Source organism: Heptranchias perlo, unplaced genomic scaffold (assembly GCF_035084215.1).
Source record: "Heptranchias perlo isolate sHepPer1 unplaced genomic scaffold, sHepPer1.hap1 HAP1_SCAFFOLD_169, whole genome shotgun sequence".
Taxonomy (NCBI): Eukaryota; Metazoa; Chordata; class Chondrichthyes; order Hexanchiformes; family Hexanchidae; genus Heptranchias; species Heptranchias perlo.
In genome coordinates this window covers 237,697-250,967 of record NW_027138958.1, presented here as the reverse complement: position 1 = coordinate 250,967, position 13,271 = coordinate 237,697, and the positions used below count along the sequence as shown (strand labels likewise).

The 13,271-nt window shown below is 42.7% G+C and overlaps 1 protein-coding gene across 1 annotated transcript in view; it reads left to right on the top strand.

Moving 5' to 3' along the window:
* LOC137309568 (tetraspanin-4-like) overlaps positions 1-7,423 on the top strand; it is a 308,549-nt gene extending 301,126 nt beyond the window's left edge. Inside the window, exon 7 of the mRNA XM_067977703.1 lies at positions 7,355-7,423. Within this exon, the coding sequence (XP_067833804.1) occupies positions 7,355-7,423 (69 nt within the window). The remainder of the gene's footprint in view (positions 1-7,354) is intronic.
* The last annotated feature ends 5,848 nt before the right edge of the window (positions 7,424-13,271 follow it).

The window sequence follows — 13,271 nt, the reverse complement described above, 5'->3', positions numbered from 1 at the left end:
AATCTCTATATCTGGCCCCTCTTTATACTGTACTGTAATCTCTATATCCAGTCCCTCTTTATACTGTATTGTAATCTCTATATCTGGCCCCTCTTTATACTGTACTGTAATCTCTATATCTGGCCCCTCTTTATACTGTACTGTAATCTCTATATCCAGTCCCTCTTTATATTGTACTGTAATCTCTATATCCAGTCCCTCTTTATACTGTACTGTAATCTCTATATCTGGCCCCTCTTTATACTGTACTGTAATCTCTATATCCAGTCCCTCTTTATACTGTACTGTAATCTCTATATCCAGTCCCTCTTTATACTGTACTGTAATCTCTATATCCAGTCCCTCTTTATACTGTACTGTAATCTCTATATCCAGTCCCTCTTTATATTCTACTGTAATCTCTATATCCGGCCCCTCTTTATACTGTACTGTAATCTCTATATCCAGTCCCTCTTTATACTGTACTGTAATCTCTATATCCAGTCCCTCTTTATACTGTACTGTAATCTCTATATCCAGTCCCTCTTTATATTGTACTGTAATCTCTATATCCAGTCCCTCTTTATACTGTACTGTAATCTCTATATCCAGTCCCTCTTTATACTGTACTGTAATCTCTATATCCAGTCCCTCTTTATACTGTACTGTAATCTCTATATCCAGTCCCTCTTTATACTGCACTGTAATCTCTATATCTGGTCCCTCTTTATACTGTACTGTAATCTCTATATCCAGTCCCTCTTTATACTGTACTGTAATCTCTATATCTGGTCCCTCTTTATACTGTACTGTAATCTCTATATCTGGCCCTTCTTTATACTGTACTGTAATCTCTATATCTGGCCCCTCTGTATACAGTACTGTAATCTCTATATCTGGCCCCTCTTTATACTGTACTGTAATCTCTATATCTGGCCCCTCTTTATACTGTACTGTAATCTCTATATCTGTCCCCTCTTTATACTGTACTGTAATCTCTATATCTGGCCCCTCTTTATACTGTACTGTAATCTCTATATCTGGCCCCTCTTTATACTGTACTGTAATCTCTATATCCAGTCCCTCTTTATACTGTACTGTAATCTCTATATCCAGTCCCTCTTTATACTGTACTGTAATCTCTATATCAGGCCCCTCTTTATACTGTACTGTAATCTCTATATCTGGCCCCTCTTTATACTGTACTGTAATCTCTATATCTGGCCCCTCTTTATACTGTACTGTAATCTCTATATCCAGTCCCTCTTTATAATGTACTGTAATCTCTATATCCAGTCCCTCTTTATACTGTACTGTAATCTCTATATCCGGTACTCTTTATATTGTACTGTAATCTCTATATCCAGTCCCTCTTTATACTGTACTGTAATCTCTATATCCAGTCCCTCTTTATACTGTACTGTAATCTCTATATCCATTCCCTCTTTATATTGTACTGTAATCTCTATATCCAGTCCCTCTTTATACTGTACTGTAATCTCTATATCTGGTGCCTCTTTATACTGTACTGTAATCTCTATATCTGGCCCCTCTTTATACTGCACTGTAATCTCTATATCTGGTCCCTCTTTATACTGTACTGTAATCTCTATATCTGGCCCCTCTTTATACTGTACTGTAATCTCTATATCTGGCCGCTCTTTATACTGTACTGTAATCTCTATATCTGGACCCTCTTTATACTGTACTGTAATCTATATATCAGGCCCCTCTTTATACTGTACTGTAATCTCTATATCTGGCCCCTCTTTATACTGTACTGTAATCTCTATATCCGGCCCCTCTTTATACTGTACTGTAATCTCTATATCTGGCCCCTCTTTATACTGTACTGTAATCTCTATATCCAGTCCCTCTTTATACTGTACTGTAATCTCTATATCCAGTCCCTCTTTATACTGTACTGTAATCTCAATATCTGGCCCCTCTTTATACTGTACTGTAATCTCTATATCTGGTCCCTCTTTATACTGTACTGTAATCTCTATATCTGGCCCCTCTTTATACTGTACTGTAATCTCTATATCTGGCCCCTCTTTATACTGTACTGTAATCTCTATATCCGGCCCTCTTTATACTGTACTGTAATCTCTATATCTGGTCCCTCTTTATACTGTACTGTAATCTCCAAATCTGGCCCCTCTTTATACTGTACTGTAATCTCTATATCCAGTCCCTCTTTATACTGTATTGTAATCTCTATATCTGGCCCCTCTTTATACTGTACTGTAATCTCTATATCTGGCCCCTCTTTATACTGTACTGTAATCTCTATATCCAGTCCCTCTTTATATTGTACTGTAATCTCTATATCCAGTCCCTCTTTATACTGTACTGTAATCTCTATATCTGGCCCCTCTTTATACTGTACTGTAATCTCTATATCCAGTCCCTCTTTATACTGTACTGTAATCTCTATATCCAGTCCCTCTTTATACTGTCCTGTAATCTCTATATCCAGTCGCTCTTTATACTGTACTGTAATCTCTATATCCAGTCCCTCTTTATATTGTACTGTAATCTCTATATCTGGCCCCTCTTTATACTGTACTGTAATCTCTATATCCAGTCCCTCTTTATACTGTACTGTAATCTCTATATCCAGTCCCTCTTTATACTGTACTGTAATCTCTATATCCAGTCCCTCTTTATACTGTACTGTAATCTCTATATCCAGTCCCTCTTTATATTGTACTGTAATCTCTATATCCAGTCCCTCTTTATACTGTACTGTATTCTCTATATCTGGCCCCTCTTTATACTGTACTGTAATCTCTATATCCAGCCCCTCTTTATACTGTACTGTAATCTCAATATCCAGTCCCTCTTTATACTGTACTGTAATCTCTATATCCAGTCCCTCTTCATATTGTACTGTAATCTCTATATCCAGTCCCTCTTTATACTGTACTGTAATCTCTATATCCAGTCCCTCTTTATATTGTACTGTAATCTCTATATCCAGTCCCTCTTTATACTGTACTGTAATCTCTATATCCAGTCCCTCTTTATACTGTACTGTAATCTCTATATCTGGTCCCTCTTTATACTGTACTGTAATCTCTATATCCAGTCCCTCTTTATACTGCACTGTAATCTCTATATCTGGTCCCTCTTTATACTGTACTGTAATCTCTATATCCAGTCCCTCTTTATACTGTACTGTAATCTCTATATCTGGTCCCTCTTTATACTGTACTTTAATCTCTATATCTGGCCCCTCTTTATACTGTACTGTAATCTCTATATCTGGCCCCTCTTTATACTGTACTGTAATCTCTATATCTGGCCCCTCTTTATACTGTACTGTAATCTCTATATCTGGCCCCTCTTTATACTGTACTGTAATCTCTATATCTGTCCCCTCTTTATACTGTACTGTAATCTCTATATCTGGCCCCTCTTTATACTGTACTGTAATCTCTATATCTGGCCCCTCTTCATACTGTACTGTAATCTCTATACCCAGTCCCTCTTTATACTGTACTGTGATCTCTATATCCAGTCACTCTTTATACTGTACTGTAATCTCTATATCAGGCCCCTCTTTATACTGTACTGTAATCTCTATATCTGGCCCCTCTTTATACTGTACTGTAATCTCTATATCTGGCCCCTCTTTATACTGTACTGTAATCTCTATATCTGGCCCCTCTTTATACTGTACTGTAATCTCTATATCCAGTCCCTCTTTATACTGTACTGTAATCTCTATATCTGGCCCCTCTTTATACTGTACTGTAATCTCTATATCTGGCCCCTCTTTATACTGTACTGTAATCTCTATATCTGGCCCCTCTTTATACTGTACTGTAATCTCTATATCCAGTCCCTCTTTATACTGTAATCTCTATATCCAGTCCCTCTTTATACTGTACTGTAATCTCTATATCTGGCCCCTCTTTATACTATACTGTAATCTCTATATCCAGTCCCTCTTTATACTGTACTGTAATCTCTATATCCAGCCCCTCTTTATTCTGTTCTGTAATCTCAATATCCAGCCCCTCTTTATACTGTACTGTAATCTCTATATCTGGCCCCTCTTTATACTGTACTGTAATCTCTATATCCAGTCCCTCTTTATACTGTACTGTAATCTCTATATCCAGCCCCTCTTTATACTGTACTATAATCTCTATATCCAGTCCCTCTTTATACTGTACTGTAATCTCTATATCTGGCCCCTCTTTATACTGTACTGTAATCTCTATATCCAGTCCCTCTTTATACTGTACTGTAATCTCTATATCCAGTCCCTCTTTATCCTGTACTGTAATCTCTATATCCAGCCCCTCTTTATACTGTACTGTAATCTCTATATCCAGCCCCTCTTTATACTGTACTGTAATCTCTATATCCAGTCCCTCTTTATACTGTACTGTAATCTCTATATCTGGCCCCTCTTTATACTGTACTGTAATCTCTATATCCAGTCCCTCTTTATACTGTACTGTAATCTCTATATCTGGCCCCTCTTTATACTGTACTGTAATCTCTATATCCAGTCCCTCTTTATACTGTACTGTAATCTCTATATCCAGTCCCTCTTTATACTGTACTGTAATCTCTATATCCAGCCCCTCTTTATACTGTACTGTAATCTCTATATCCAGCCCCTCTTTATACTGTACTGTAATCTCTATATCCAGTCCCTCTTTATACTGTACTGTAATCTCTATATCCAGTCCCTCTTTATACTGTACTGTAATCTCTATATCTGGTCCCTCTTTATACTGTACTGTAATCTCTATATCCAGTCCCTCTTTATACTGTACTGTAATCTCTATATCCAGCCCCTCTTTATACTGTACTGTAATCTCTATATCCAGCCCCTCTTTATACTGTACTGTAATCTCTATATCCAGTCCCTCTTTATACTGTACTGTAATCTCTATATCCAGTCCCTCTTTATACTGTACTGTAATCTCTTTGTCCAGTCCCTCTTTATACTGTACTGTAATCTCTATATCTGGCCCCTCTTTATATTGTACTGTAATCTCTATATCCAGTCCCTCTTTATACTGTACTATAATCTCTATATCCAGTCCCTCTTTATACTGTACTGTAATCTCTATATCCAGTCCCTCTTTATACTGTACTGTAATCTCTATATCCAGTCCCTCTTTATACTGTACTGTAATCTCTATATCTGGCCCCTCTTTATACTGTACTGTAATCTCTATATCCAGTCCCTCTTTATACTGTACTGTAATCTCTATATCCAGCCCCTCTTTATACTGTACTGTAATCTCTATATCCAGCCCCTCTTTATACTGTACTGTAATCTCTATATCTGGCCCCTCTTTATACTGTACTGTAATCTCTATATCCAGTCCCTCTTTATACTGTACTGTAATCTCTATATCCAGCCCCTCTTTATACTGTACTGTAATCTCTATATCCAGTCCCTCTTTATACTGTACTGTAATCTCTATATCTGGCCCCTCTTTATACTGTACTGTAATCTCTATATCCAGTCCCTCTTTATACTGTACTGTAATCTCTATATCCAGTCCCGCTTTATACTGTACTGTAATCTCTTTGTCCAGTCCCTCTTTATACTGTACTGTAATCTCTATATCTGGCCCCTCTTTATATTGTACTGTAATCTCTATATCCAGTCCCTCTTTATACTGTACTATAATCTCTATATCCAGTCCCTCTTTATACTGTACTGTAATCTCTATATCCAGTCCCTCTTTATATTGTACTGTAATCTCTATATCCAGTCCCTCTTTATACTGTACTATAATCTCTATATCCAGTCCCTCTTTATACTGTACTGTAATCTCTATATCCAGTCCCTCTTTATACTGTACTGTAATCTCTATATCCAGTCCCTCTTTATACTGTACTGTAATCTCTATATCTGGCCCCTGTTTATACTGTACTGTAATCTCTATATCCAGTCCCTCTTTATACTGTACTGTAATCTCTATATCCAGCCCCTCTTTATACTGTACTGTAATCTCTATATCCAGCCCCTCTTTATACTGTACTGTAATCTCTATATCTGGCCCCTCTTTATACTGTACTGTAATCTCTATATCCAGTCCCTCTTTATACTGTACTGTAATCTCTATATCCAGCCCCTCTTTATACTGTACTGTAATCTCTATATCCAGTCCCTCTTTATACTGTACTGTAATCTCTATATCTGGCCCCTCTTTATACTGTACTGTAATCTCTATATCCAGTCCCTCTTTATACTGTACTGTAATCTCTATATCCAGTCCCGCTTTATACTGTACTGTAATCTCTATATCTGGCCCCTCTTTATACTGTACTGTAATCTCTATATCCAGCCCCTCTTTATACTGTACTGTAATCTCTATATCCAGTCCCTCTTTATACTGTACTGTAATCTCTATATCTGGCCCCTCTTTATACTGTACTGTAATCTCTATATCCAGTCCCTCTTTATACTGTACTGTAATCTCTATATCTGGCCCCTCTTTATACTGTACTGTAATCTCTATATCCAGTCCCTCTTTATACTGTACTGTAATCTCTATATCCAGTCCCTCTTTATACTGTACTGTAATCTCTATATCCAGCCCCTCTTTATACTGTACTGTAATATCTATATCCAGCCCCTCTTTATACTGTACTGTAATCTCTATATCCAGTCCCTCTTTATACTGTACTGTAATCTCTATATCCAGTCCCTCTTTATACTGTACTGTAATCTCTATATCTGGTCCCTCTTTACATATACTGTAATCTCTATATCCAGTCCCTCTTTATACTGTACTGTAATCTCTATATCCAGCCCCTCTTTATACTGTACTGTAATCACTATATCCAGCCCCTCTTTATACTGTACTGTAATCTCTATATCCAGTCCCTCTTTATACTGTACTGTAATCTCTATATCCAGTCCCTCTTTATACTGTACTGTAATCTCTCTATCCAGTCCCTCTTTATACTGTACTGTAATCTCTATATCTGGCCCCTCTTTATATTGTACTGTAATCTCTATATCCAGTCCCTCTTTATACTGTACTGTAATCTCTATATCCAGTCCCTCTTTATACTGTACTGTAATCTCTATATCTGGTCCCTCTTTATACTGTACTGTAATCTCTATATCCAGCCCCTCTTTATACTGTACTGTAATCTCTATATCCGGTCCCTCTTTATACTGTACTGTAATCTCTATATCCAGTCCCTCTTTATACTGTACTGTAATCTCTATATCCAGTCCCTCTTTATACTGTACTGTAATCTCTATATCCAGCCCCTCTTTATACTGTACTGTAATCTCTATATCCAGCCCCTCTTTATATTACAGTGTAATCTGCAGTTTCCCATGTCGTCACTGATGAATTTCTTGTCTTGCTCTCCTCAGGTTGTGGGGCTGACCTTTGCCATGACGATGTACTGTCAGGCAGTGACAGCGGACACCTACTACGCCTAGAGACCCTGACCCCCCTGCCACGCTGCTCTCTCCACGTGATACAGTCGGGGTGAGCTGGCGTGCCTGCTCCGATTCCTTCATGATATCCTTCCTCACCTGATATCCCCGAGGACTCGATCCGATCAATGGATAATGTTGTTTTAATCCTCCCTCGGAAGCAACAATCGCCTGCGGCCAATGGAGACACGGATACTCAACTGATTGACAGTGGTATTGGCTTTGAAGATTTGTGTGAGAGTGAGGGGTGGGCATGAGTTACACAGACAGTGGGAGGGCTTCTTTAGGGGAACAAGGCTTGTGCAAGGATGACTATGGAAGAACGTGCTGGAAGTTAGAAGGGAATTCTTTGGGGTTGGGAGATGAGGTGGCCAGAGGGATCTGCAAAAGAGACAGAGTAAGTGAAAAGAATCTATTAGTGACACTGACTTTGGTACTTCCAGTCACTGTCAGTATAACAGAGGCAAGGTGGCAGCAAACCCCACAGAAACATGCCCCATTTTGGGACAGGGAAAAATGAATTTTCAGAGTTCAACGTGTAATTTTGCAAACTGCATATTTGACCAAATATATAAACCACGGAATAAGTAACTTGGACGTGACAGTTGGTGTGCTGCTGCTCGAGAAACAGACTGCTCCTTTCGTCACTCCTTGAATTGGTCTGGTCTGGCCTGGCCTGGCCTGATCTGGTCTGGCCCGGCCTGGTCTGGTCTGGTCTGGCCTGGTCTGGTCTGTTCTGATCTGGTCTGGCCTGGCCTGGTCTGATCTGGTCTGGCCTGGCCTGGTCTGATCTGTTCTGATCTGGTCTGGCCTGGCCTGGTCTGATCTGGTCTGGCCTGGCCTGGTCTGATCTGGTCTGGCCTGGCCTGGTCTGGTCTGGTCTGGCCGGGTCTGGTCTGTTCTGATCTGGTCTGGCCTGGCCTGGTCTGATCTGGTCTGGCCTGGCCTGGTCTGATCTGGCCTGGCCTGGTCTGGTCTAGTCTGGCCTGATCTGGTCTGGTCTGGCTTGGCCTGATCTGGTCTGGCCTGGTCTGGTCTGATCTGGTCTGGTCTGATCTGATCTGATCTGGCCTGGCCTGGTCTGATCTGGTCTGGCCTGGCCAATGGTGATTGCTCAAGCTCCCGCTTGCAGATTTCCTTCAGCATCATCACCCAACACTTCAGGAGGACTAACCCCACATGCAGGAACTGGCAATGACTCCTCCCAGGAGCAGATACCGGACACTGAGGTATCCATGAGGGTGTGTAACACTCAGCCATCGCAGCTGGAGAAAGGTGACAAATATAAACCTGTGCTGTGAATTACACATCGCATTCCCTTACACTTCTTTCGATAGCTTTTAAAACTGTGACCTTCCCCCGCTGCTGCTGTCATCTTCTGCTTGGCCACCATCACTGAGGCCTTTTGGTGACATGAAGCCGGCAAGGAATGAATCCAATGCCATTACCAGAACAGTGCCGGCTGACAGAAACAGGCTGCCGGAACCACCGAAAAATACACCAAATTCTTGGCTTTGAACCCTCGAGAGCATGCCACTAGATTTATAAACTAAAAACCAAAGTACACTTCAATAACAATTTTTCACAATTTAAAAAAACACTCTGAGGAGATTGCAGATAACAGAGCACAGAGTGTTGACAGGGCCGTTACAATCAAGGGCCATCCATGGAATATGAGTCTGACGTTAGGGTAATCACAAGGGTCAGCTCTCCATCCACCGATAGAGCGTGCAGGGACAGTGACATTACCATCGGTTACAGTGTGTAGAGACAGTGACTTTACCATCGGTTACAGTGTGTAGGGACAGTGACTTTACCATCGGTTACAGTGTGTAGAGACAGGGACTTTACCATCGGTTACAGTGTGTGGGGACAGGGACTTTACCATCGGTTACAGTGTGTGGGGACAGGGACTTTACCATCGGTTACAGTGTGTAGAGACAGGGACTTTACCATCGGTTACAGTGTGCAGGGACAGTGACATTACCATCGGTTACAGTGTGTAGAGACAGGGACTTTACCATCGGTTACAGTGTGTAGAGACAGTGACTTTACCATCGGTTACAGTGTGTAGAGACAGGGACTTTACCATCGGTTACAGTGTGTAGAGACAGGGACTTTACCATCGGTTACAGTGTGTGGGGACAGTGACTTTACCATCGGTTACAGTGTGTAGGGACAGTGACTTTACCATCGGTTACAGTGTGTAGGGACAGTGACATTACCATCAGTTACAGTGTGTAGGGACAGTGACATTACCATCGGTGACAGTGTGTGGGGACAGGGACTTTACCATCGGTTACAGTGTGTGGGGACAGGGACTTTACCATCGGTTACAGTGTGTAGAGACAGGGACTTTACCATCGGTTACAGTGTGTAGGGACAGGGACTTTACCATCGGTTACAGTGTGTGGGGACAGGGACTTTACCATCGGTTACAGTGTGTAGAGACAGGGACTTTACCATCGGTTACAGTGTGTAGAGACAGGGACTTTACCATCGGTTACAGTGTGTGGGGACAGGGACTTTACCATCGGTTACAGTGTGTAGAGACAGGGACTTTACCATCGGTTACAGTGTGTAGAGACAGGGACTTTACCATCGGTTACAGTGTGTAGAGACAGGGACTCTACCATCGGTTACAGTGTGTAGAGACAGGGACTTTACCATCGGTTACAGTGTGTGGGGACAGGGACTTTACCATCGGTTACAGTGTGTGGGGACAGGGACTTTACCATCGGTTACAGTGTGTAGAGACAGGGACTTTACCATCGGTTACAGTGTGTGGGGACAGGGACTTTACCATCGGTTACAGTGTGTGGGGACAGGGACTCTACCATCGGTTACAGTGTGTGGGGACAGGGACTTTACCATCGGTTACAGTGTGTAGAGACAGGGACTTTACCATCGGTTACAGTGTGTAGAGACAGGGACTTTACCATCGGTTACAGTGTGTAGAGACAGGGACTTTACCATCGGTTACAGTGTGTGGGGACAGGGACTTTACCATCGGTTACAGTGTGTGGGGACAGGGACTCTACCATCGGTTACAGTGTGTGGGGACAGGGACTTTACCATCGGTTACAGTGTGTAGAGACAGGGACTTTACCATCGGTTACAGTGTGTAGAGACAGGGACTTTACCATCGGTTACAGTGTGTGGGGACAGGGACTTTACCATCGGTTACAGTGTGTGGGGACAGTGACTTTACCATCGGTTACAGTGTGTAGAGACAGGGACTTTACCATCGGTTACAGTGTGTGGGGACAGGGACTCTACCATCGGTTACAGTGTGTGGGGACAGGGACTTTACCATCGGTTACAGTGTGTGGGGACAGGGACTCTACCATCGGTTACAGTGTGTGGGGACAGGGACTCTACCATCGGTTACAGTGTGTGGGGACAGGGACTTTACCATCGGTTACAGTGTGTAGGGACAGGGACTTTACCATCGGTTACAGTGTGTAGAGACAGGGACTTTACCATCGGTTACAGTGTGTAGAGACAGGGACTTTACCATCGGTTACAGTGTGTAGGGACAGGGACTCTACCATCGGTTACAGTGTGTAGAGACAGGGACTTTACCATCGGTTACAGTGTGTGGAGACAGGGACTTTACCATCGGTTACAGTGTGTGGGGACAGGGACTTTACCATCGGTTACACTGTGTAGAGACAGGGACTTTACCATCGGTTACAGTGTGTGGGGACAGGGACTTTACCATCGGTTACAGTGTGTGGAGACAGGGACTTTACCATCGGTTACAGTGTGTAGAGAAAGAGACTTTACCATCGGTTACAGTGTGTAGGGACAGGGACTTTACCATCGGTTACAGTGTGTAGAGACAGTGACTTTACCATCGGTTACAGTGTGTAGAGACAGTGACTTTACCATCGGTTACAGTGTGTGGGGACAGGGACTTTACCATCGGTTACAGTGTGTGGGGACAGGGACTTTACCATCGGTTACAGTGTGTAGAGACAGGGACTTTACCATCGGTTACAGTGTGTGGGGACAGGGACTTTACCATCGGTTACAGTGTGCAGAGACAGGGACTTTACCATCGGTTACAGTGTGTAGAGACAGGGACTTTACCATCGGTTACAGTGTGTAGAGACAGTGACTTTACCATCGGTTACAGTGTGTAGGGACAGTGACTTTACCATCGGTTACAGTGTGTGGGGACAGGGACTTTACCATCGGTTACAGTGTGTGGGGACAGGGACTTTACCATTGGTTACAGTGTGTGGAGACAGTGACTTTACCATCGGTTACAGTGTGTAGAGACAGGGACTTTACCATCGGTTACAGTGTGTGGAGACAGGGACTTTACCATCGGTTACAGTGTGTGGGGACAGGGACTTTACCATCGGTTACAGTGTGTAGGGACAGTGACTTTACCATCGGTTACAGTGTGTGGGGACAGGGACTTTACCATCGGTTACAGTGTGTGGGGACAGGGACTTTACCATTGGTTACAGTGTGTGGAGACAGTGACTTCACCATCGGTTACAGTGTGTAGAGACAGGGACTTTACCATCGGTTACAGTGTGTAGGGACAGGGAATTTACCATCGGTTACAGTGTGTAGAGACAGGGACTTTACCATCGGTTACAGTGTGTAGAGACAGTGACATTACCATCGGTTACAGTGTGTAGAGACATGGACTTTACCATCGGTTACAGTGTGTAGGGACAGGGACTTTACCATCGGTTACAGTGTGTGGGGACAGGGACTTTACCATCGGTTACAGTGTGTGGGGACAGGGACTTTACCATCGGTTACAGTGTGTAGAGACAGGGACTTTACCATCGGTTACAGTGTGTAGAGACAGGGACTTTACCATCGGTTACAGTGTGTAGAGACAGTGACTTTACCATCGGTTACAGTGTGTAGGGACAGGGAATTTACCATCGGTTACAGTGTGTGGAGACAGTGACTTTACCATCGGTTACAGTGTGTAGAGACAGGGACTTTACCATCGGTTACAGTGTGTAGAGACAGTGACATTACCATCGGTTACAGTGTGTGGAGACAGGGACTTTACCATCGGTTACAGTGTGTAGGGACAGGGAATTTACCATCGGTTACAGTGTGTGGAGACAGTGACTTTACCATCGGTTACAGTGTGTAGAGACAGGGACTTTACCATCGGTTACAGTGTGTAGAGACAGTGACATTACCATCGGTTACAGTGTGTAGAGACAGGGACTTTACCATCGGTTACAGTGTGTAGGGACAGTGACATTACCATCGGTTACAGTGTGTGGGGACAGTGACATTACCATCGGTTACAATGTGTGGGGACAGTGACATTACCATCGGTTACAGTGTGTAGAGACAGTGACTTTACCATCAGTTACAGTGTGTAGAGACAGGGACTTTACCATCGGTTACAGTGTGTGGGGACAGTGACTTTACCATCGGTTACAGTGTGTAGAGACAGGGACTTTACCATCGGTTACAGTGTGTAGAGACAGGGACTTTACCATCGGTTACAGTGTGTAGAGACAGTGACATTACCATCGGTTACAGTGTGTGGAGACAGGGACTTTACCATCGGTTACAGTGTGTGGGGACAGTGACTTTACCATCGGTTACAGTGTGTAGAGACAGGGACTTTACCATCGGTTACAGTGTGTAGAGACAGTGACTTTACCATCGGTTACAGTGTGTAGAGACAGGGACTTTACCATCGGTTACAGTGTGTGGGGACAGTGACTTTACCATCGGTTACAGTGTGTAGAGACAGGGACTTTACCATCGGTTACAGTGTGTAGAGACAGTGACATTACCATCGGTTACAGTGTGTAGAGACAGTGACTTTACCATCGGTTACAGTGTGTAGAGA